Source organism: Balaenoptera ricei, chromosome 5, assembly GCF_028023285.1.
Source record: "Balaenoptera ricei isolate mBalRic1 chromosome 5, mBalRic1.hap2, whole genome shotgun sequence".
NCBI classification, from domain to species: Eukaryota; Metazoa; Chordata; class Mammalia; order Artiodactyla; family Balaenopteridae; genus Balaenoptera; species Balaenoptera ricei.
The window spans coordinates 50,549,733-50,573,401 of NC_082643.1; the positions used below are offsets into that span (position 1 = coordinate 50,549,733).

At 38.3% G+C, this 23,669-nt stretch overlaps 1 protein-coding gene across 2 annotated transcripts in view; it reads right to left on the bottom strand.

Annotated features, from left to right (window-relative positions):
• Positions 1–852: 852 nt before the first annotated feature.
• The window catches only part of ART3 (ADP-ribosyltransferase 3 (inactive)), a 37,295-nt gene continuing 14,478 nt past the window's right edge, over positions 853–23,669 (bottom strand). The window contains exons 4-9 of one of the 2 annotated variants that reach the window (XM_059924022.1): positions 10,807–10,839; positions 9,930–9,962; positions 6,965–6,997; positions 6,325–6,357; positions 5,663–5,695; positions 853–1,320 (exon numbers count right to left, since the gene is read on the bottom strand). In XM_059924022.1, the coding sequence (XP_059780005.1) occupies positions 1,172–1,320; positions 5,663–5,695; positions 6,325–6,357; positions 6,965–6,997; positions 9,930–9,962; positions 10,807–10,839 (314 nt within the window). In that variant the 3' untranslated portion in view covers positions 853–1,171. The remainder of the gene's footprint in view (positions 1,321–5,662; positions 5,696–6,324; positions 6,358–6,964; positions 6,998–9,929; positions 9,963–10,806; positions 10,840–23,669) is intronic. The other variant, XM_059924023.1, reaches the window with a different exon arrangement.

Sequence of the window (23,669 nt, forward strand, 5' to 3'; positions counted from 1 at the left end):
AGGCAAGGCCTGTGGTCCTTGTTCATGCAGCTGGTTAGATAACTGGACTTGGTCTGTACCTGAGCTGTGTTCCAAGCAACTGATAACCAAGTTCTAGATTTGGGAGGAAATGAGAAGAAAAGACCAACTTTGGCCTCTGGACTAAGTTGTGTTCTCCAGCACAATTTATAGACGTTCTGTGAACTGGCTAATGGTTCTTGTGGTAAGTAAGTCCACTCAAAATTCTGAACATGAAGAGAGGTAAATGGTAGAATTAAAGCACACTGAACCCCTAACAAACACCTAGTTTAGATTTCATGTAGTTTTTCTGAATCTCTGAAAGGGGCCTTAAGTCCTTTTTTGAAACACTGGCAGTGTAAACAAGTGTTAGTTACCAAAGCCCATGCCTAAATCAATTACTATTCAACCAGCACAATACCTGGGGGAAAAGACTGCTGTACTGTACTCATTTCCCTTGCTTATTGAGCCCACATATTCATTCAGTACTGTCTGCCTTCCTGGGTTAACATGAGGTTCAAGTTAGGGACTATGTATGTGAAATAATACTTGGTAAACTGTTGTGGTTATAAAAAATAAGGTGTTCATATATAGAAGGAAAATGAAGAGATTGAAAGAATACACTATTTGAAGTCAAAGTTTGATCCTTTAAAGATAAGTAGAACACCTCTAAATTCTAATTAGGAATTAAATTCATGTTAACCACTAGCATTACTGACATTTTAATATCTAGCAATTCTACTGAAATTATAGCTAATAATTTGTCTTTTATTGAATTAAATCAAAAGTATACAGTTTTTTGCAATCGTAAGATTAATATAGAAATAAGTGAAAAACGAATTCTATGACATCTGGGTCAGCTACCTGAATTTGCTAATTACATTAACAAATATGTAATTCTCATTTTATCAAATGACTTTGGCCAACAAGTGAAAAATACATCATTCCTTTTGATGATTTCTGTGGGATGCCTGTAGCATATTTCAAGTAATAAAGAATGTATCAAAAAGCTAGTCTGTCTTGAAACTTGCTTACCTTGAAATTATCAGAATCTCAGTGTTTGAAAGTACTGAAGCACAAACATCTCTGTACCGTTCTGTACTAAAGCACTCGAGTCTAATAAATAAATAAATCAGCACGCGCCCCCCCCCCCAAAAAAATTAAAAAGAATGTATCAGACTACAGAGCGACAGAGATTTATAGCAGAAACACTGATTAAAATGATGAACGTCCCAAACGGTGGAAGGAGCATTTTGCCAGAAGATGCAGAGGTATGGGTTTTGGGACCTGGAGCTGGAGCTGGAGCTGGAGCTGGAGCTGGAGCTGTTAATGAGAACACATAGTCATTGACACATGTTATTTTTAGTATCACGTTTCATCCACCTACACTGTATATCCTGAATATGTGAACATTCAGGTTGAGTTAGAAACTTACATGAAGTAATTCTAACCAGGACAACTTTAGATATAGTTCATTACAGATATGGGGCTATATTTTCATATATATCATCAGGGTGTGCTGATCTAGGTTTTATCTAGGATTTCACAGGCTTTTTATTATCTTTGTAGACAAGGTAATTTTTTGTTCAAGTTCTCTAGAATTTCTTGGCAATTTAAAATTTTCGTTTTCTGTATATGCAAGATAAAGTTTAATTCTGTGTCTTTTCTATTTCGAGGTAGTATATTTCATATGCATATTCTACCAATATACAGTGTAATATTTTACAGTGTAAAATATTTTACAGTGTAAAAAAAAATTGCATTTTTTAAACAGCCCTGCAAGCTGATAAAAAAAATTTTTTTCCCTCTATACATAAAACACTGCTCTGGAGAAAACTGCTTCCCTTTCACCTGAACTAGCGGAGAGAGGGACAGTGGAGTCCAGCCATCTCAGGATGGTCTGTTTCACACCGCCCTTAACTCAGATATCTGACTTCTGGCTGTGTTTTGGTTTAGACTGTACAAGGGAAGACTGATTGGAAATATCCAAATGGGATCACCACTCACATAAGTGAAATCAAAAGAAATAGCTAGTAAATGTTATAAAAACCTTCAACTCATAAATTTACTTGCTATAATTATAAACGTGCAGTTATATGTATACAGGTGGGGGAAATGGATAAGCAGATGCACTCATGCATTAGTCTGTTACTAGAGAGCAGTGGTTCTCAAGGGGGTTGTATTGCCCCCTAAGGCAGTTTGGAAATTTGTCAGGGTATATTTTTGATTGTCACAGCACTGGGGTGGAAGTAGAGGGCTAGTATCCTGCAGTGCTCTCGACAGTCTTGCACAAGGAAAAATCGACCCACTTGCACATAAGTTTCAAATGCACTGCTAGACATATATATATGTTAAAAACCTATTTATAATGCTCAAACCCAGAACCTAAGTTTTACATATAAGCAAAATATTTTTGGATAGTTTTAATAAATATTGGCTTCTAGTGCCCATGGTATTTCTTCACACTTTCATTTTCTTATATTTGTATAGAATAGCTTCCAGTCCTCTCTTAAATCCAGATTTCTCTGTGTAAGTAAATACAATCTGACTACTTCATGACGTCTTCTAGAATAATCGAGGCATTTACATATTGAAATGTATATAATTTTGTTATATAGTTAGGACATTATATTGATTTTTTTATGGTGCAAGTGGGACTTATTTATGAATCTTATTTCAGGATACCTTTATAAAATATTTGTTCTAAAAAGAGAGAATTGGGTTGCAGGGTTGAGAACCATTGCTCGAAAAAGTACAGTCTATATACACAGTTGAAAATGAGTGCTTAAGAAGCAAAATCAAGTTGACCCCCCCCCCCATTTGCACATACAAGCATTTGGATATGACATTATATTCTGTTATGATGCTTTAAACTCGAGATTTTGTTCCGTTTATTAAGAGAAAATAAATTTCTCAGTTTTTCTATATTGCAGAAACAGATATTTATCAACTAAGGAAATGAGATATTTCTTACTAGGACTGTCGATATCTTGACTTTTGTCTTTAAAATATAAACAGATTTTGAGTTAACTGCATTGTACACAGATTTATCCCAAAGAGAAAAATCTGATTAAATGATTAAGCAAACTTGGTTATCTCTGCGTGTGGGACTGAGGGGCAGGGCACTACTTTTAGAGGTATAGGTGGGACTGGGGGAAGGGTTCAGTGTTTACACATTTGCATGCTTTGAAATTTTTTACCATGTGTGTGTTTCCATTAAAAGAAAGGTTAAACTTTGTTTACAGAAAAGTCTTTTTTCTACATATTGAACTCAGATTCCCAAGCACAACCATAGCACTAATCATTTATTGAATGCTTACTGTGTGTCACGCATTGACCAAATGCTTTATGTACATTATTACCTTTACTTGTTACACTCCTAGTAGGTAGTAGAGTTACCCATATTATACAGAGGTTCCCCAAAACTTGCATAAAATCACAGAGGTAATCAGTGGTAGCAATGCCTGCTTTCAAACCCTCTGCTCTTACTTACTATGCTATTCTAACTCCAAGTGTGTTAACCTTGAAATATTACAATATTGCCATATTCTGACAGCTGTGAAGCCAAATGCCAGTTCTAGGATCCCAGGTTAGAGGAGTATTTTCTAGAACTACATCTAGCTGGAAGACAAGTGTCATGTGACAGAAAATGAACAAAACTTGAAAAGTTTGGGTCTTGACTGTCTCATTCTAGCCTTTGACAGGTCCCTTAACTTCCTATATTCCATGTTTCCATCTCTGAAACGGTGATAACAATATTTCTTTTATTGGATTCTATGAGATCCTGTGTAAATGTTTTGACACCACTTTTTAAAAAGCCTGCAGTACACACAGCTTTCTAGGAGAGGGCACAATACAAAACAGTCCCAGCAAAACTGAGTGGCCTGTTTGTTGGAGGACATGGAGAGTGTAGTTAAGGAGCGCAGAATGGATGGTCCCACACTGTACGGGTCTCACACACACCTCTTTGATGATGCTATTCCTGTGACTACAGATTCTCTCACGGCAGCCTGTGCACCCTGGGAAGCCTCCTGTCCCATTCCGGAATAGACAGGCGCAGTGGGAAGCCAACTGTCCCAGTTTCACGTCAACTGCCTTTTTCTCTGCCTGACCCGGGCAGCCGAAATAGCAGTCTGCTGCACACACTGAAAGGAGTTCTCAACATTTCCCCCTCTGGCTTGCAGCCTGGGGTGTCAGAAGCTGTACAGCTCAAGTGTCCCCTCCCCATCCCCCTTAAGATGGAGCTAACTGAACGATTATGGTAAAGGACTCAGAACCCCATGGTGCCCCCACCCCCAGTAAAGAATTTATTACCAGGTTTTTCACCCGGTTGTAACATTTTTATTCCTAAATGAAAAAAAGATTTTCAGATAATAAGAAAGGCGTCTACCATTTACTACTATTTTAAGGCACCATTCGTTTTGCCAGTACTTTTATCTCATTAGGATTTTAATCAGTCTTGCAAGACAGAAATTTTCTTCATTTTACAGATGTGGGAGCAGAGGTGCAGAAAGGTGAAATAAAGTTACCTCTGCACAAAGTTAGCCGGAGGAAAATGGCAGAGGAGAGACTTCATGAAGCTGGGTCTGTCTGTCCACACAGACCGTGTCCATCCTCCACATGCTGCTCCGCAGCTGCCTTTCAGGCAACCGGGGCGCCTAGTAAGGTGCCAGCAAGAGTACTGTGCAAACTCAGCTCCAGCGAGCTGAAGAGATGTAGACACACAAAGTGTGTCATCAGCGTCATTAGAGGTTCACTTCAAAGTCGCGGCCAAGTAAGTCCAACAGTTCAAATCTGGGTGAATATAAAAGTATTGCCGGAACCTCTCTCTCTGGGTCTGTCAGTGCTTTAGATCATGAACTGGGAATGGCTGTTTCTGTACACAGCACACAATATCCAAAGGCAGCAATGCGAGGCAAAGCTCAGTACTGTGCGGATGGATGTCATTTAGCAGATGCCAACAATCTAATTTCCTTAACCGATGATCATTCCATAATAACAAAACCTAACACAAATTATTTCCAAAACACTACATGAACTCGGAAGCAGGATTGAACCATTAGATAGGGGTTTGCGCCCTGAGATTTTGTGTTTTTATAGTCCTTACAGATATCCTTGCATGGTAACATGACATGTGTTAGCCACCTTTGAAAGATGACAATTCTGAGGCCTAGAGAAGTGTTACTACTGTCCATAGCTCTCTGGTAAAATATTAGATAATGTCCACCTTTTTTTTTTTAACTTCTCCTTGTCTCAGGAAAAAAAATTAAGTTTGAGAGCCTTTTCATTTTTTTCCTCCCCTGTAAGCGTGAGTTCTGAGGCCCTTTTGACTTGACAGGAGTCACACTGTTCAGTTTCTCTGGCCACAGAAACTCAAGGCCCCGCGCTCAGCAACAGCCTCATACTTTTTAAATACCTGCTTTCATGGTTATATCTTGAAGGTAGGTTAAATGTGTCATGATAAATATACTGGAAAAACACTAGAGGAACCACAGGTTTTAAGAAACAGGTGCTTGGCCATAAGGTAAGACACCTGGGTCCTTCACTCACTCACGTGATCTTGCTGTGCAAAGTACTTAGCCTTCCTTGCCTATCTAATGGTGACAATTATATCTATACTCCCCAGACTGGCAGCTTCCTCTCCAGCATGCCTAACATCGCTTACCAGGTAGTGAAAAAGGTTCTGGAGTTTTCATTCCTAAACGAGAAAGAAATTTTCAGTGACTTGCAGTTTGTTCCTGTGAGTACACTTTCCAAACTCCTTCTTGTCTCATGAACTCACGAGATACAAGCACCAAAGGTCCCACGGCACTGTAGTTTCTGGCTTTTTAACTTGAAAGTTCTGGCTACATGAACCCTCACTGTGCGAATCCATGCCAAATTCAGCGGAGACTTCTGCCATGGCGCCTCATTAAGCCTGCCTCTATGCCAGGAGAGTACTATGCCTAGTTACCTGGAGATCCTAGATGCTGCGATGTTATTAGCCAAAGCTAGCAGTTAGCTTTTGCGTGAAGTTGAAGTTTCTACTGAGTACCTTTAGCTGTAGAATCTAAGGCTGGGCTGCATTCATCCAGGGCCCAGCAGCCTTGCCTTCAGCCATGCCCCCAGCAGAGCTAACTTTCCTGCTCCAGGAAAGCATGAACACTAGGGAGGAATGGTACTTTTCTACTCTCTTCCCCAGCTAAATCTTTGTAGAACGACCGGCAGGCAGCTGTAAGGGAAATATTAGTGAATAATAATCTCATGACTCTTCATATTCTCTTTAATACATGGGGGGATCCTTCTCTTCTCATACTTTGGCCAAGAAAGTAAATAAAGCTGTCTTACCAGGTACTTGGGTGGCTTCTTGGCTCTTCATACCTGAAGACAGAAATGACTATTGGTTAGTGTTAATCGACTATCTTGCAATGTTAATGCTCCCTTTGGTCTATACCTCCCCCATCTTCAACCCCCCACCGAAAAAGGAAAAAGAAAACAGTAACAACAAAAACACCTTTCAATTGCTGTTCATTCTCTAACTGGACAAAGCCCAAACTCCTTATGGTGGACTTCAAGAACTTCATTATCTGGCCAACCTTATCTTCATAAGGCAGTCAGTCCTAGTACATCGGTTTTTAAATGAAATAGTACTGGGTCCAAGACTCTGCTTGGTTTAGCTCTATTGTCATTATAGTTATTAGCTCTATGATTGGGCAGGCTTAATCCCTCTGACCTTCATTTCCTTATTTACTCAAAAGAAATACCTTGTAGGTTTGTAGTAAGTGGTGATTAAAGGTGATACATTATAAAACTGCTTAGTACATTACTGCATGGAACATAATAAGCTCTCAATAACTAGAGTCCCTCTGTTCTGACTTAACTTATTCCTCAAACTCTCCATGTCCAGTAATGTCCTTAGTTCTAGGAGTCCTCATGCCTCCTTCTAACCTTGTAGCTAGTCTCTGAGAGTAAGTAAAAGATCACTTACCAGGTAAGATTGTGGACTCCTGGCTTTCCATTCCTGAAGATGAGAATAGGAAATGTTTAGTGATAAACGCAGTAAGCTTGAAAATTTAACCTTATATTTACATAGCTATTTACAGTAGAAAACTCTAAAAGCTTTGAGAGATGACCCACTCTCAAAGCTTTTAGAGTTTTGGGTAAAAGGGAAAGAGATTGAACCCACTGGTGCCTAACTTACTGTGAGAACTATGGCCAGTGATCCAGGCACTCTCCTACATTAAGCAAAATATCTCTTGTTGATTTTGTTTTAGACTCTGACCTACATTTGTCATGATTTATTTTTAAAAATGAAACTTCTTGATTATATAACTAATATAATTACAGATACTTTGGAAAAATATAGGAAATTATTAAAAATTACTCATAATCCCAGATATCAGAGCTATTCAGTCTTAATATTTTGGTATATTTCCTGTCTCTTTGCTATATATATATATATATATATATATATATATATATACATGCTCATACACATTTTTTACTACTTTTCTCAGTTTTATTGAGATATAGTTGACATAAAACACTGTGTAAGTTTATGGTATACAGCATAATGACTTGAGTTACATATACTGTGACAGGATTACCACAATAAGTTTATTGCATCTCATACAGATACCAAAAAAAAAAAAAAAAATGAAAAAATGTTTTTTTTTTCCTTGTGATAAGAACTCTTAGGATCTATTCTCTTAACAGCTTTCAAATACACCATACAGCTGTTAACTACAGTCATGTTGTACACTACATCCCCTGTACTTATTTATCTTATAACTGGAAGTTTGTACCTTTTGACATTTTAAAATAAATTTGATATTATACTCCATATGCTGTTTTTATCCTATCTTTTAAAAACTTTTTATTGGAGTATAGTTGATTTACAATGTGTTAGTTTCAGGTGTACAGCAAAGTAAATCTGTTATATATATACATATATCCACTCTTTTTTAGATTTTTTTCCCATATAGACCATTACAGAGTATTGAGTAGAGTTTGTTTTTATCCTATTTTTATTGTCACTGTATTATAAGTACTTTCTCATATCTTTAGATATTTTTCAAAAACATGGTGTTTAAATTGGTTAGTGTTTCATAATATGGATATAACTTATTTAACAATACCCAACTGTTGGATACTAAGGTTATTTATAAATTTTGGCTATCATAACACTGCATAAGCATTTCTGTACATATTTTGTACACAAATTTTTATGTTTATTTCCTTAGGACAAATATTTAAAGTGTTATAGCTAAGTTAAAAGGTATGGACATTTTTAAGGCTAGTGATACATACTATTGAAATTGTCCTCCAGAAAAGTTCCAACTTATAATCTCACCAGTAATTTATGAGAGTGTTTCTGTCCCAGCACCCTTGAAGAATATCATTTTTAAGAAAGACAAAAAAATTTGGGAATGAGTCATACTTTGGAATATACTAAATAATCAAATGGATATAGCTAATAGCACTTGTTACTCAGATTGCTAGAAACAGAAATATACATACATATATAAGATCATTTTAATTTAGGAAAAAATGCCATTTTTTATGCTCCTGATGAACACCCTATGTTACAGAGTTTGTGGAATAATTAGTCACACCTTCCTCTATCCATGTAACAGCTAGCCTAAAGCAGAAAATAGTAAGTTCTCTAGAACTAGTTTCTTATGTCATGTCTCTAACTGCTCCGCTGGGATGACTTATGGTTGTTAGATAGGAGACAGACAGAGCTGCTGTGTCGTCCTTATAAAGAAGGATATCTGGAACTCAGGAGCGTCTCTTACATACCAAAGTAGTAAGCTAATGTGGGTTCTGCCTTCTTCCCACTTTTCCTTACCATGCCATGCCCACCTGCTCCCACCCCTAAGGAAGCTGTCTTACAAATGTAGGTCCCTAGAGTTTATGAAAATGTCTTACCAGGGTCTTCAAGTTTCTGGTTTTTCTCACTTAAGTTACAAAAAGAAACTTACCAGTTTTAATGATAGAACAAAGTAATTGGGAGTTACCACAGTTAGAGCAGAACTATTTTCAGGTAATTATGGCCATAAAGATCCACTTGATAATATCCAGTAAACTAATGCTACTAAATTTAAGTGTCGGTCACAGTCTAAATGCACCTTGGCTAATTGGGCTGGAACATTCCTCTGGACACTCCTACTAAGAGAAACTGTTATATACAGTAAGTCTCCTAGCGATCTCCACAAGCTAGAAAAATGTCTGTCTTGAAGAGTTAGCTGAAGTCCCTGTGAAGTGACCAGTAAAACTCGTGGCTGCCCTGCCAATAAGAAGTGTTACTAAGCATGAAATGCTTCACACAAGGACAGGAAATATCTTCCAAACGTCAGGTAAACTGCATACTTAAGGAAAGGCCAGATACTTTTCTCTCTTCAAAAAAGAAAAACTTATTGTAGCTACATGGGCCAAATACATAACAAGGAACTTAAATGCAAAGAAGTGATTTGGGCCACATCACCATAAGTGGAAACGTAGGGGCTGGGGAAAGCGTCTAATCACCCAGATGTTTTAGTCAAATGACACCAAACATCACCTTACTTGAAAAAGGCAAATGACTAACTTTCTACTTTCATCTGGATGTTTGGTGTCACGCAGGCTAATCTCAATGACTGAAAACAGAGCTATACATAAGAGGCCTCAGACCTGTCCAGAGTGCCTAGCTCTTCAGGTCCGCCCAGCCTTATTCCCCAGAATGTTTCCATATTGATCAGATCTCCAGAGAGCCAACTCTCTCATTTGCAAGGAGGTAAATTTCTCCAGAATGGATTCTTTTTTTCCGCCTCATATCTGCCAGGTTACTCCTTCATATGTGCAAAGTACTCTTTTTCTTCAGCTAAGAATTGAATTTGCTGAACAGGAAAGAGCTATTAAACATCCGTGTAGCTAATAAACATCCACTGTTTTTAAAAACAGAGCATACTTACCAGAGTTGTAGACATGGAAGAGTTGAAAATATTCTGAAATACAAACATGTTTTCATTACATAGTACTATACTTAGATGTGAATGTCAGGTTCAGTCAAGATACATGCAAAATATGGCAATATGAGAAATATAAAATTTCAGTCTCAAAAATAAATGGATATAGATTCATTTTAATTACTTTAAGAAGAACTCAAAGAAAAACTAGCCAGGAAGACAGCTAGAAATGGACCCTTATTTTCAAACTATTTAAATAAATCTTCAAAAGGATCCACCCAAAGCATGCATCAGTCCAAGGCATTTCCTGTCAACTTTGGTGCAGATCGGTTGAGCCTAATTTGATAATGTTGTTCCTGAATACTCTTAGAATTCCTGTTTACCTTCCCAAATCTTTTCCATGGTCCTCTAAGACAGCCTATTTTTGTTATATTCTATTTTTCCCTGAGGAAGAGGAAACAGACCACATTACCGTTCTGTCCCCCAAGTCTTTCCCCTGATGAAGGAATCCTTCATCAGTCTCCCAAATATTACTTCCCAAGATGTCAAAACAAAGGAATACAAGTCTAACTCTGTGCATAGGAGTCATGTAGGGGCATTCAGGAGTCAAAATCCTGTAATGATAGGCTAGGGTCAGAGTGGCATGGTCCCTGCATGCCCAAGGCAAATGCAATGCTTGAGAGAACAGCCACAGGCAAGGCTGGGATAGGCTTAGGGTGGGCTCCGGTACCCTCCCCCTGAAAAGGTAGTAGCAGTAGCACAACTCAGCCTTGAGAAGACAATGGCTGACAGTATGACAGTACAGTCATACTGACCTATTCCTGTGAGAAATAACACTGATAAACTTCCCATTACAGAGATAATACTCTAGAGCATATCTTACCCATGTTCTCAACACAATTTGCAGTTTTTAGTCCTGAAACATAAAGATAAAGTTTATTAGTTAGACACAATCTACCTTAGTAAAGATTTCAAATTGGTCTGTGCCTACTGGTACTCTAATCTGTCAGCTCCTAGTCTATCAGACTCATAATTTAGTGGGAAGCAAATTACATTTTTGTATTCGTAGTACAGTCACCAAAGAGCAGCAGCTCTAGATAAAACATCTAACTTTTCTGGAATTCAGTTCCATTATGTGTATCTTTTATTGGGAGATTGCTTCAAATGACCTCCAGAGTCCCATCCAAAGCTAACTATTTATTTATGTATTTATTTTTAATAGATCTTTATTGGAGTATAATTGCTTCACAATACTGTGTTAGTTTCTGCTGTATAACAAAGTGAATAAGCTATAAGTATACACGTATCCCCATATCCCCTCCCTCTTGAACCTCCCTCCCATCCTCCCTATCCCACCCCTCTAGGTCATCACAGAGCACCGAGCTGATCTCCCTATGCTATGCTGCTGCTTCCCACTAGCTATCTATTTTACATTCAGTAGTGTATATATGTCGATGGTACTCTCACTTCACCCCGGCTTCCCCCTCTCACCCCGTGTCCTCAAGTCCATTCTCTATGTCTACATCTTTATTCCTGCCCTGCAACTAGGTTCACCAGTACCAATTTTTTTTTGGATTCCATACATATGTGTTAGCATACGATATTTGTTTTTCTCTTTCTGACTTACTTCACTCTGTATGACAGACTCTAGGTCCATCCATCTCACTACAAATAACTCAATTTCGTTCCTTTTTATGACTGAGTAACATTCCATTGTATATATGTGCCACATCTTCTTTATCCATTCATCTGTCGATGGACATTTTGGTTGGTTCCATGCCCTGGCTATTGTAAACAGTGCTGCAATGAACATTGTGGTACATGTCTTTTTGAATTATGGTTTTCTCAGGGTATATGCCCAGTAGTGGGATTGCTGGGTCATATGGTAGTTCTATTTTTAGTTTTTTAAGGAACCTCCATACTGTTTTCTAGTAGTTTTCTGGTGGCATCTTTAGGATTTTCTATGTATAGTATCATGTCATCCGCAGTGACAGTTTACTACTTCTTTTCTAATTTGTATTCTTTTACTTCTTTTTCTTCTCTGATTGCCGTGGCTAGGACTTCCAAAACTATGTTGAATAAGAGTGGCGAGAGTGGACGTCCTTGTCTTGTTCCTGATCTTAGTGAAAATGCTTTCAGTTTTTCACCATTGAGTATGATGCTTGCTGTGGATTTGTCATATATGGCCTTTTTTATGTTGAGGTAGGTTCCCTCTATGCTCATCTTCTGGAGAGTTTTTATCATAAATAGGTGTTGAATGTTGTCAAAAGTGTTTTCTGCATCTATTGAGATGATCATATGGTTTTTATTCCTTAATTTGTTAAGGTGGTGTATCACATTGATTTATTTGCGTATATTGAAGAATCCTTGCATCCCTGGGATAAATCCCACTTGATCATGGTGTATGATCCTTTTAATGTGTTGTTGGATTCTGTTTGCTAGTATTTTGCTCAGGGTTTTTGCATCTATGTTCATCAGTGATATTGGTCTATAATTTTCTTTTTTTGTGATATCTTTTTCTGGTTTTGGTATCAGGGTGATGGTGACTTCACAGAATGAATTTGGGAGTGTTTCTCCCTCTGCAATTTTTTGGAAGAGTTTGAGAAGGACGGGTGTTAGCTCTTCTCTAAATGTTTGATAGAATTCACCTGTGAAGCCATCTGGTCCTGGACTTTTGTTTGTTGGAAGAGTTTTAATTACCATTTCAATTTCATTACTTGTGATTGGTCAGTTTATATTTTCTAATTCTTCCTGGTTCAGTCTTGGAAAATTGTATCTTTCCAAGAATTTGTCCATTTCTTCGTGGCTGTCCATTTTATTGGCATATAGTTGTTTGTAGTAGTCTCATAATCCTTTGTATTTCTGCAGTGTCAGTTGTGATTTCTCCTTTTTCATTTCTAATTTTATTGATTTGCATCCTCTCTCTTTTTTTCTTGATGAGGCTGGCTAAGGGTTTATCAATTTTGTTTATCTTCTCCAAGATTTTAGATTTTAGTTTTATTGATCTTTGCTATTGTTTTCTTTATTTCTATTTCATTTATTTCTGCTCTGATCTTTATGATTTCTTTCCTTCTACTGACTTTGGGTTTTCTTTGTTCTTCTTTCTCTAGATGTTTTAAGTGTAGGGTTAGATTGTTTATTTGAGATTTTTCTTGTTCCTTGAGGTGAGACTGAATTGCTATAAACTTCCTTCTTAGAACTGCTTTTGCTGAGTCCCATAGGTTTTGGGTCATCGTATTTTTGTTGTCATTTGATTCTATGTATTTTTTTATTTCTTCCTTGACTTCTTCACTGATTTCTTGGTTGTTTAGCCTCCATGTATTTGTGTTTTTTACAGTTTTTTTCCTGTAATTGATTTCCAATCTCATAGCGTTGTGGTCAGAAAAGATGCTTGATACAATTTCAATTTTCTTAAATTTACGGAGGCTTGATTTGTGATCCAAGATGTGATCTAACCTGGAGAATGTTCTGTGAGCATTTGAGAAGAAAGTGTATTCTGCCACTTTCGGCTGGAACATTCTATAGATATCAATTAAATCTATCTGGTCTATTGTGTCATTTAAAGCTTGTGTTTCCTTATTTATTTTCTGTTTGGATGATCTGTCCATTGGTGTAAGTAGCATGTTAAAGTCCCCTACTATTATTGTGTTACTGTTGATTTCTCCTTTCATGGTTGTTAGCATTTGCCTCATGTATTGAGGTGCTCCTATGTTGGGTGACTAAACATTTACAATTGTTATATCTTCTTCTTGGATTGATCTTTTTTTTTTTTGGATTGATCCTTTGATTGTTATGTAGTGCCCCTCCTTATCTCTTGTAACAGTCTTTATTTTAAAGTCTATTTTATCTGATACGAGTACTGCTACTCCAGCTTTCTTTTGATTTCCATTTGCATGGAATATCTTTTCCCATCCCATCACTTTCAGCCTCTATGTGTCCCTAGGTCTGAAGTGGGTGTCTTGCAGACAGCATATATATGGGTCTTGTTTTTGTATCCATTCAGCCAGTCTGTGTCCTTTGGTTGGGGCATTTAATCCATTTACATTCAAGGTTATTATCAATATGTATGTTCCTATTACCATTTTCTTAATTGTTCTGGGTTTGGTTTTGTGGGTCTTTTTCTTCTCTTTTGTTTCCCGCCTAGAGAAGTTTCTTTGGTGGTGCTGAATTCTCTTAGCTTTTGCTTGTCTGAGAAGCTTTTGATTTCTCCTTCGAATCTGAATGAGATCCTTGCTGGGTAGAGTAATCTTGGTTGTAGGTTTTTCTCTTTCATCACTTTAAGTATATCCTGCCACTCCCTCTGGCCTGTAGAGTTTCCGCTGAAAAATCAGCTGATTACCTTATGGGGATTCCTTTGTATGTTACTTTTTGTTTTTCCCTTGCTGCCTTTAATATTTTTTCTTTGAATTTAATTTTTGCTAGTTTGATTAATATGTGTCTTGGTGTGCTTCTCCTAGGGTTCATCCTGTATGGGACTCTCTGTGTTTCCTGGACTTGGGTGACTATTTCCTTTCCATTGTTAGGGAAGTTTTCCACTATAATCTCTTGAAATATTTTCTCAGACCCTTTCTTTTTCTCTTCTTCTTCTGGGACCTCTATAATTCGAATGTTGGTGTGTTTAGTGTTATCCCAGAAGTCTCTGAGATTGTCTTCAATTCTTTTCATTCTTTTTTCTTTATTCTGCTCTTTGGCAGTTATCTCCACCATTTTGTCTTCCAGCTCACTTATTCATTCTTCTGCCTCAGTTATTCTGTTATTGATTCCTTCTAGTGTATTTTTCATTTCAGTTACTGTGTTGTTCATCTCTGTTTGTTTGTTCTTTAGGTCGTCTAGATCTTTGTTAAACATTTCTTGTATTTTCTCAATCCGTGCCTCCATTCTATTTCTGAGATTCTGGATCATCTTTACTATCATTACTCTGAATTCTTTTTCAGGTAGATTGCCTATTTCCTCATCATTTATTTGGTCTTGTAGGTTTTTACCTTGTTCTTTCACCTGTGACTTTTTTTTGCCATCTCTTTTTTTTTTTTTTTTTTAATGAGTGGGATTGTGTTCCTGTCTTACTGGTTGTATGGCCTGAAGCTTCCAACACTGGAGTTTGTAGGCTGTTGTGTGGAGCTGGGTCTTGGTGCTGAGATGAGGACCTCCATAAGACCTCACTCCAATGAATATTCTCTGAGGTGTCTGAGGTTCTCTGTTAGTCCAGTGGTTAGGACTCAGAGCTCCCACCGCAGGAGCTGTCGCCCAACCCCCAGCTCGTGAACCAAGATCCCGCAAGCCACGCGGGGTGGCAAAAAAAAAAAAAAAAGAGAATAGCAAAGTAAAAAATAAAATTAGACTAGGAAACTAACAGATATGTTAGAAAGAATATAAAAATAAAAATATAGATGAAACAACAACCAGAAGGTACAACAGTACCACAATAGTAAAAGAGGGGAGGAGGGAAAAGAAGAAAAAAGAAAGAAAAAAGCGGGGGAGGAAACACCTTGGCTCTGGAGGGCGGGGCCTAAGCAAGGGCAAGGTTTGGGCATTGGGCAGGGCCAGTGCTCAGGACCCACAGGGCTGGAAAAGGCCCTGGGGGCTGTAGGAGGTGGGGCTTAGGCTCAACGGAACAGAAGGGGCCCAGGCGTGCCCCCCACCCCTGGTCTCAGAGGGTGGGGGACCTCACCTGGGAGCCCAGCAGGCTTCCTGGGCCTGAGTGAGAGGAACAAACGCCTTCCTCTCCTCTCCCGCTCCTCTGGTCCTGAAGGGCCCCTCCCACCTGCCTCTCCTGATCTCCCCTGCCTCCTTCCTATGCCCCCAGGACCAATGCGGCCAGGGTTGGGGGGGGGGGCCTTGGAGGGCAGGGGACCGGCCTGGGAGCTCAGCAGGCTCCCCGGGCCCGAGTGGGTGGGCAATTGCCCTCTGCTCCTCTCCCAATCCTCCTGGAGGGCCCCTCCGCCTGCCTCTCCTGATCTCCCTGGCCTTAGGGGCGCCAATCTGGCCTCCACTTCTCCTCCCCCCTCAGTCCCCCCACGTCCTACCAGTTCGCTTGGGGGTTCCTCCCATCTCCTTGGCCGTCAGTGTCCCCCATCAGCGGCCAGCAGGCGCCCTAGTTGTGGGGAGACCTAATTCGGTATCTTCCCACACTGCCATCTTGACTCTGCCCACCAAGCTAACACTTTATGATTATATGATTAGTCTGAAAAAATTAGGAGAAAATTTATCTGTCTGTTTAACTAATTCTCTCTTCAGATACTAAATGTCCTCCTCAACAGTTAACCTAACCCTTTCCTATGGCTTGCTAGCAATCAGGGTGGAGAGAGACTGGTGCTGACAGCTTCCACCTTGCTGCACTTCCCAGCCTGAAAGGCCTGCCGGGTGGGGCTGCTAGTATTTGCAGTGGCTAGGCACTGAAACTCAGGGAGACGGACCCTGGGAGAGGACTCTGTCTAGCTGTGCAGAAACAGCCCGGAGGGCCTGGGGTGTGATCTGGGCCAAACCAGAGCTCATTGTCAGCATGCATGGCAGGGCTTGGCTCCAGCAGTGGACTCTGTAGGTGTGCACAGTAGGTGAGAGGCAGCATCGGAGAATCACACGTGAGGAGTACTCAGATGTTCCTTTCCCGGCAGAAGGGCTCCAGTTCTGCCCACCTCACACAGCAGCTTGGCGCCAGATTTGGGGCAGACAGGTCCTGGGAGAGCCCTACCATAGAGACAGCCCCAGTCCCAGGTGGCAACGCAATCACCTCGATTCCTGCAGTCACAACACCCCAGCCCCCAGCACCAGCCTAGCACTAGGCAAGAAAGGGATGGGACTCCATGGAGCAAAGAGGAGGCCCCACCCAAATCCTGTGCAGGCTCTGGTCACCACAACACCAATCACATGCCCTATCAAGGGGATAACGCTCTGAGGAAAGATGTGGCTAGCATCCATACCAAAAGCAGCCATTGCGCCAAAATTATTGGACTCATACAGTCTACTCAGGAATGCTCCCACATAAAAACCAGCCCTTCAAGACCACAGTAGATAACTGTTTCTCCTAAATTTATAGAGACATAAATTTAAGTAAAATTTAAAAAGCACAGGAACTGCTCCCAGTTAAAAGAACAAGAGAGGGGCTTCCCTGGTGGCCCAGTGGTTAAGAATCCGCCTGCCAATGCAGGGGACACAGGTTCGAGCCCTGGTCCAGGAAGATCCCACATGCGGCGGAGCAACTAAGTCTGTGCGCCACAACTACTGAGCCTGCACTCTAGAGCCCATAAACTGCAATTACTGAGCCAGCGCGCCACTACTACTGAAGCCCACGCACCTAGAGCCCATGCTCAGCAACAAGAGAAGCCACCACAATGAGAAGCCCGCACACTGCAACGAAGAGTAGCCCTCACTCACTGAAACTAGAGAAAGCCTGTGTGCAGCAATGAAGACCCAATGCAGTCAAAAATAAATAAATAAATAAATTTTTTAAAGTTATAAAAAAAATTTTTTTTAAAAATTAAAAAACAAGAGAAATCCTCTGAAAGAACAAACAATGAAACAGACCTCTCCACTCTACTTGACCCTGAGTTCAAAAAGGAGGTAATAAAAATGCTAAAGGAATTAAGAACGATTATTGATAGAAATGCAGAATCACTGTAACAAGGAACTAGAAACTATAAAGAGGAGCCAATCAAAAACAATTCAATTACCAAGATAAAAACCAATCTAGAAGCAATGAATAGCAGACTAAATAATGTAGAAGAACAAATAAGTGATCTGGAAGATAGAATAATGGAAATCACCCAATCAGAACAAAAGACAGAAAGACAAATGAAAAAAAAAAATGAAAGCAATATACGCGGTCTATGGGATGATATAAAACGTGCCAACCTTAAGGTCCCACAAGCTGCATGGCAAGGCCAAAAAAAAAAAATGTATTTGAAGAAATTATGGCTGAAACCTTTCCAAACCTAAAGAAGGAAACAGATATCTAGGTACAGGAAGCACAGAGGGTCCCAAATAAGATGAACCTAAACAGACCAACACCAAGACATATTATAATTAAAATGGAAAAAGTTCAAGATAAAGAGAGGAATCTAAAGGCAGCAAAAGAGAAACAAAGAGTCAGTTACAAAGGAACCCCCATAAAGCTCTTAGCTAATTTCTCTGCAGAAACACTGTCAGACAAAGTCATGAAAGGGAAAAATCTGCAACCTAGGATACTCTACCCAGCAAGACTATCCTTTAGGCTAGAAGAAGAGATAAAGGATATCTCAGACAAGCAAAAACTAAAAGAATACAGCACTACTAAACCTAACCTAAAAGAAATATTGAAAGGTCTTCTCTAAACAGAAAAGAATCAAGAATCTATAGGAAAGGGAAAATCACAATAGGAATGACAAATGTATAAAAGGATTGAAGACCACTTAAATAAGCCAGTACATAGATTAAAAATCAATCAGAAAATTTTTGTAAAAGTGATAACTACAATTAACAGCAAAAACATAAACATTAAGATGTAAAACAGGACATCAAAATCATGAAATATGGGAGAGGGGATTAAAATGGTAGATCTTTTAGAATGTGTTTGAACTTATATGACTACCAGTCTAAAGCAAGTAGATATAGTTACGGGTTAACATACTTGAAAACAAGGGTAACCACAAGTCAAAACCGTATGATAGAGTCACCAAAAACAAAAAGAAAGCAATTCAAGCATAATACAAAAGAAAACCATCAAACCACAAAAAGAAAAACAAAAAGAAGAAGAAATGAACAGGGAACAACTACAAAATCACCTGGAAAACAAGGTTTAAAATGGCAATAAATATATACTTGTCAATAATTACTTTAAATGTCAATGGACTAAATGCTCCAATCAAAAGACACAGAATGGGGGCTTCCCTGGTGGCGCAGTGGTTGAGAATCCGCCTGCCAATGCAGGGGACACGGGTTCGAGCCCTGGTCTGGGAAGATCCCACATGCCACAGAGCGGCTGGGCCCGTGAGCCACAATTACTGAGCCTGCGCGTCTGGAGCCTGTGCTCCGCAACAAGAGAGGCCGCGATGGTGAGAGGCCCGCGCAACGCGATGAAGAGTGGTCCCCACTTGCCACAACTAGAGAAAGCCCTCACACAGAAACTAAGACCCAACACAGTCATAAATAAATAAATAAATAAATAAAAGAACGTGAATTTCTAAAAAAAAAAAAAAAAACTAAGACCTGGCGCAGCTAGAATAAATAAATACATAAGTAAATATTAAAAAAAAAAAAAAAAGACACAGAATGGCAGATTTAAAAAAAAAAAAAAAAAGAACCTACAATATGCTGCTTACAAGAGACTCACTTTAGGGCAAAGACATACATAGATTGAAAGTGAGGGGATGGAAAAAGGTACTTCATGCAAATGAAAACAACAAGAAAGCGGCGGTAGCAATATCCATATCAGACAATACAGACTAAAACAAAGTCCATAAGGAAAAACAAAGAAGGACACTCTATAATGATAAAGGGATCAATACAAGAAGAGGATATTACACTCATTAACATATTCACCCAGTATAGAAGCACCTAGATATATAAAACAAATATGAACAGACATAGAAGGAGAAACTGACAGGAATACAGTAATAGTAAGAGACTTTAACACTCTACTGACATCAATAGACAGATATTCCAGATGAAATCAATAAGGCAACAAAGATTCTAAATGACACAATAGACCAGTTGGATTTAATTGATATCTACAGGACATTACATCCAAAAAAACCAGAATACACATTCTTTTCAAGGGTGCATGGACCATTCTCTAGAATAGACCACATACTAGGACACAAAACAAGCCTCAACAATTTTAAGAGGATAGAAATTATTTCAAGCATCTTTTCTGACCACCACAGTATGAAACTAGAAATCAACCACGAAAAGAAAAAAAAGGTAGAAACCGATCACATGGAGACTAAACAACATGCTACTAAAAAAAAACAATGGGTTGATGATGAACTCAAAGAGGAAATCAGAGAACACCTTGAAACAAATGACAATGAAAATACAGCCTTACAAAATCTATGGGATACAGCAAAAGCAGTTCTAAGAGAGACGGTCATAGCAATACAGGCCTTCCTTAAGAAACAAGTCTCAAATAAACAAACTGTCACCTAAAAGAATTAGAAAAAGACCAAACAAAACCCAAAGTCAGCAGAAGGAAGGAAATAATAAAGATCAGAAAGGAACTAAATAAAAATAGAGATAAAAAACAATAGAAAATATCAATAAAACCAAGAGCTGGTTTTTTAAAAAGACAAACAAAATCAACAAACCTCTAGCCAGGCTCACCAAGAAGAAAAGAAAGAGGACCCAAATAAACAAAATAAGAAATGAAAGAGGAGAAATAACAACCAATAGTGCAGAAATACAAAAAATCATAAGAGAATACTATGAACAGTTATATGCCAACAAATTGGACAACCTAGAAGAAATGGACAAGTTTCTAGAAACAGCCTGCCAAAATTGAGTCAAAAAGAACAGATAATTTGAACAAACCAATCGTTAGAAGTGAAATAAAATCCGTAATTTAAAAATTCCCTGCAAACAAAAGTCTAGGAATGGACGGCTTCACTGGGGAATTCTACCAAACATATAAAGAAGAACTTATACCTATCCTTCTCAAACTATTCCAAGAGACTAAAGAGGAGGGAACGCTCCCAAATTCTTATGAAGCCACCATCACCCTGATACCAAAACCAGACAAAAACACTACAAAAAATGAAAATTACAGGCCAATATCTTTGATGAATATAGATCAAAAATCCTCAACAAAATATTAGCAAACCTAATCTAACAATACCTAAAAAGGGTCATGCAGAATGTTTAAGTTGGATTCATTCCAGGGTCACAAGGATGGTTCAAATAAGTAAATCAATCAATGTGATACACCACATCAACAAAAGAAAAGACAAAACCACATGACCATCTCAACAGATGCAGAAAAAGCAACTGATAAAATTCAACATCCATTCAAGATAAAAACTCTCACCAAAGTGGGTACAGAGGGAACATAACTCAACACAATAAAAGCCATTTACAACAAACCCACAGCCAACATCATACTCAAAGCTAAAAGCCTTCCTGCTAAATTCAGGAATAAGACAAGGATGCCCACTCTCACCACTTCTATTCAACACAGCATTAGAAATCCTAGCACAGCAATCAGACAAGAAAAACAAAAGGTATCCAAATTTGAAGGGAAGAGGTAAAACTATCACTATTTGCAGATGACATGATACTCTATATAGAGAACCCTAAAGACACCACACAAAAACTATTAGAACTAATAAATGAACTCAGCAAGGCAGCAGGATGTAATATTGATATATAGAAATCTGTTGTATTTCTTTACACTAACAATGAAATATCAGAAAGTAAAAAAAAAAAAAAAAAAAAAAAAACCCGTTTAAAATCATGTCAAAAAAAAAAAAAAAAAAACTAGGAAAAAAACTTTTAAGCAAGGAGGTGAAAGACCTATATGTTGAAAACTATAAAACACTGATAAAGAGACTGAAGATGATTCAAAGAAATGGAAAGGTATCCCATGCTCTTGGATTAGAAAAATTAATATTATTAAAATGACCATACTACCTGAAGCAATCTACAGATTTAATGTAATCCCTATCAAAATATCCATTCCATTTTCACAATACTAGAACTAATAATCCTAAAATTTATATGGAACCATGGAAGACCCAGAATTGCCAAAGCAATCCTGAGGAAAAAGAACAAAGCTGGAGGCATAACCCTCCCAAGACTTCAGACAATACTACAAAGCTACAGTAATCAAAATAGCATGGAATTGGCACAAAAACAAATAGATCAATGGAACAGAATAGAGAGTCCAGAAATAAACCAACACACCTATAGTCAATTAATCTACAACAAAGGAGGCAAGAACATACAATGGAGAAAAGACAGTCTCTTCAACAAGTGGTGTTGGGAAAGCTGGACAGCTACATAAAAATTAATGAAATTAGAACACTCTCCCATAGCATATACAAAAATAAACTCAAATGGTTTAAAGACCTAAATATAAGACATAATTCCATAAAATTCCTAGAAGAGAACACAGGTAAAACATTCTCTGACATAAATTGTAGCAGTATTTTCTTAGATCAGTCTCCCAAGGCAAAAAAAGAAAAAAATTAAAGCAAAAATAAGCAAATGGGACCTAAACAAACATAAAAGCTTTTGCACAGCAAAGGAAACAATCAACAGCAAAAAAAGACAACCTACGGAATGCAACTGACAGGAGTTAATATCCAAAATATACAAACAGCTCATACAACTCAACAGCAAAAAACCAAACAATCCAAACAAAAAATAGAAAGAAAACTTGAATAGATATTTTTCCAAAGAAGACATACAGATGGCCAACAGGCACATGAAAAGATGTTCAACATCATAATTATTAGAGACAAGTAAATCAAAACTACAATGAGGTATCACCTCACACCTATCAGAATGTCTATCATCAAAAAGTCTGCAAACAATAAATGCTGGAGAGAGTGTAGAGAAAAGGAAACCCTCCTACACTGTTGGTGGGAATGTAAATTGGTGCAGCCACTATGGAAAACAGTATGGAGTTTCCTTAAGAAACTAAAAATAGAGCTACCATATGATCCAGCAATCCCACTCCTGAGCATATATCCAGAAAAGATGAAAACCCTAATTCAAAAAGATACATGTGGGCTTCCCTGGTGGCACAGTGGTTGAGAATCTGCCTGCCGATGCAGGGGACATGGGTTCGAGCCCTGGTCTGGGAAGATCCCACATGCCGTGGAGCAACTAGGCCCGTGAGCCACAACTACTGAGCCTGCGCGTCTGGAGCCTGTGCTCCGCAACAAGAGAGGCCGCGATAGTGAGAGGCTCGTGCACCGCGATGAAGAGTGGCCCCCACTTGCCGCAACTAGAGAAAGCCCGTGCACAGAAACGAAGACCCAACACAGCCAAAAATAAATAAATTAATGAATTAATTAATTAAAGAAAAAAAAAGATACATGCACCTCAATGTTCACAGCAGCACTACTTAGAATAGCCAAGACGTGGAAACAACCTATGTGCCCATCAATAGATGATTGGCTTAAGAAGATGTGGTATATATCTCTATATACCACATATATGTATTATAATATATTATATATATAATATTCCATTGTGTATGTATATGTATAAACACAATGGAATATTACTCAGCCATAAAAAAGAATGAAATATTGTCATTTGCGGCAACATGGATGGACCTAGAGAACATCATACTAAGTGAAGTAAGTCAAACAGTGAAATACAAATATTATATAATATCTCTTATATGTAGAAACTAAAAAATAATACAAATGAATCTATATACAAAACAAACAGATTCACAGACACAGAAAACAAACTTATGGTTACCAAAGGGGAAAGGGAGGAGGGGGTAGGGATAAATTAGGAATATGCGATTAACAGATACAAACTACTATATATAAAATAGATAAGCAATAAGGATTTACTGTATAACATGAGGAACTATATTCAGAATGTCCTGTATAACCTATAATGGAAAATAATCTGAAAAAAATATATATATATATAACTGAATCACTTTGCTGTACACCTGAACCTAACACAATATTGTAAATCAACTATACTTCAATTAAAAAAAAGTAGGAGGGTTAAAAATGGGTAAGAGATTGATCCAGAAATAAACGGGAGAAGACACAAATATATATAGGGATTGAAAAAGGGAATATAACCACG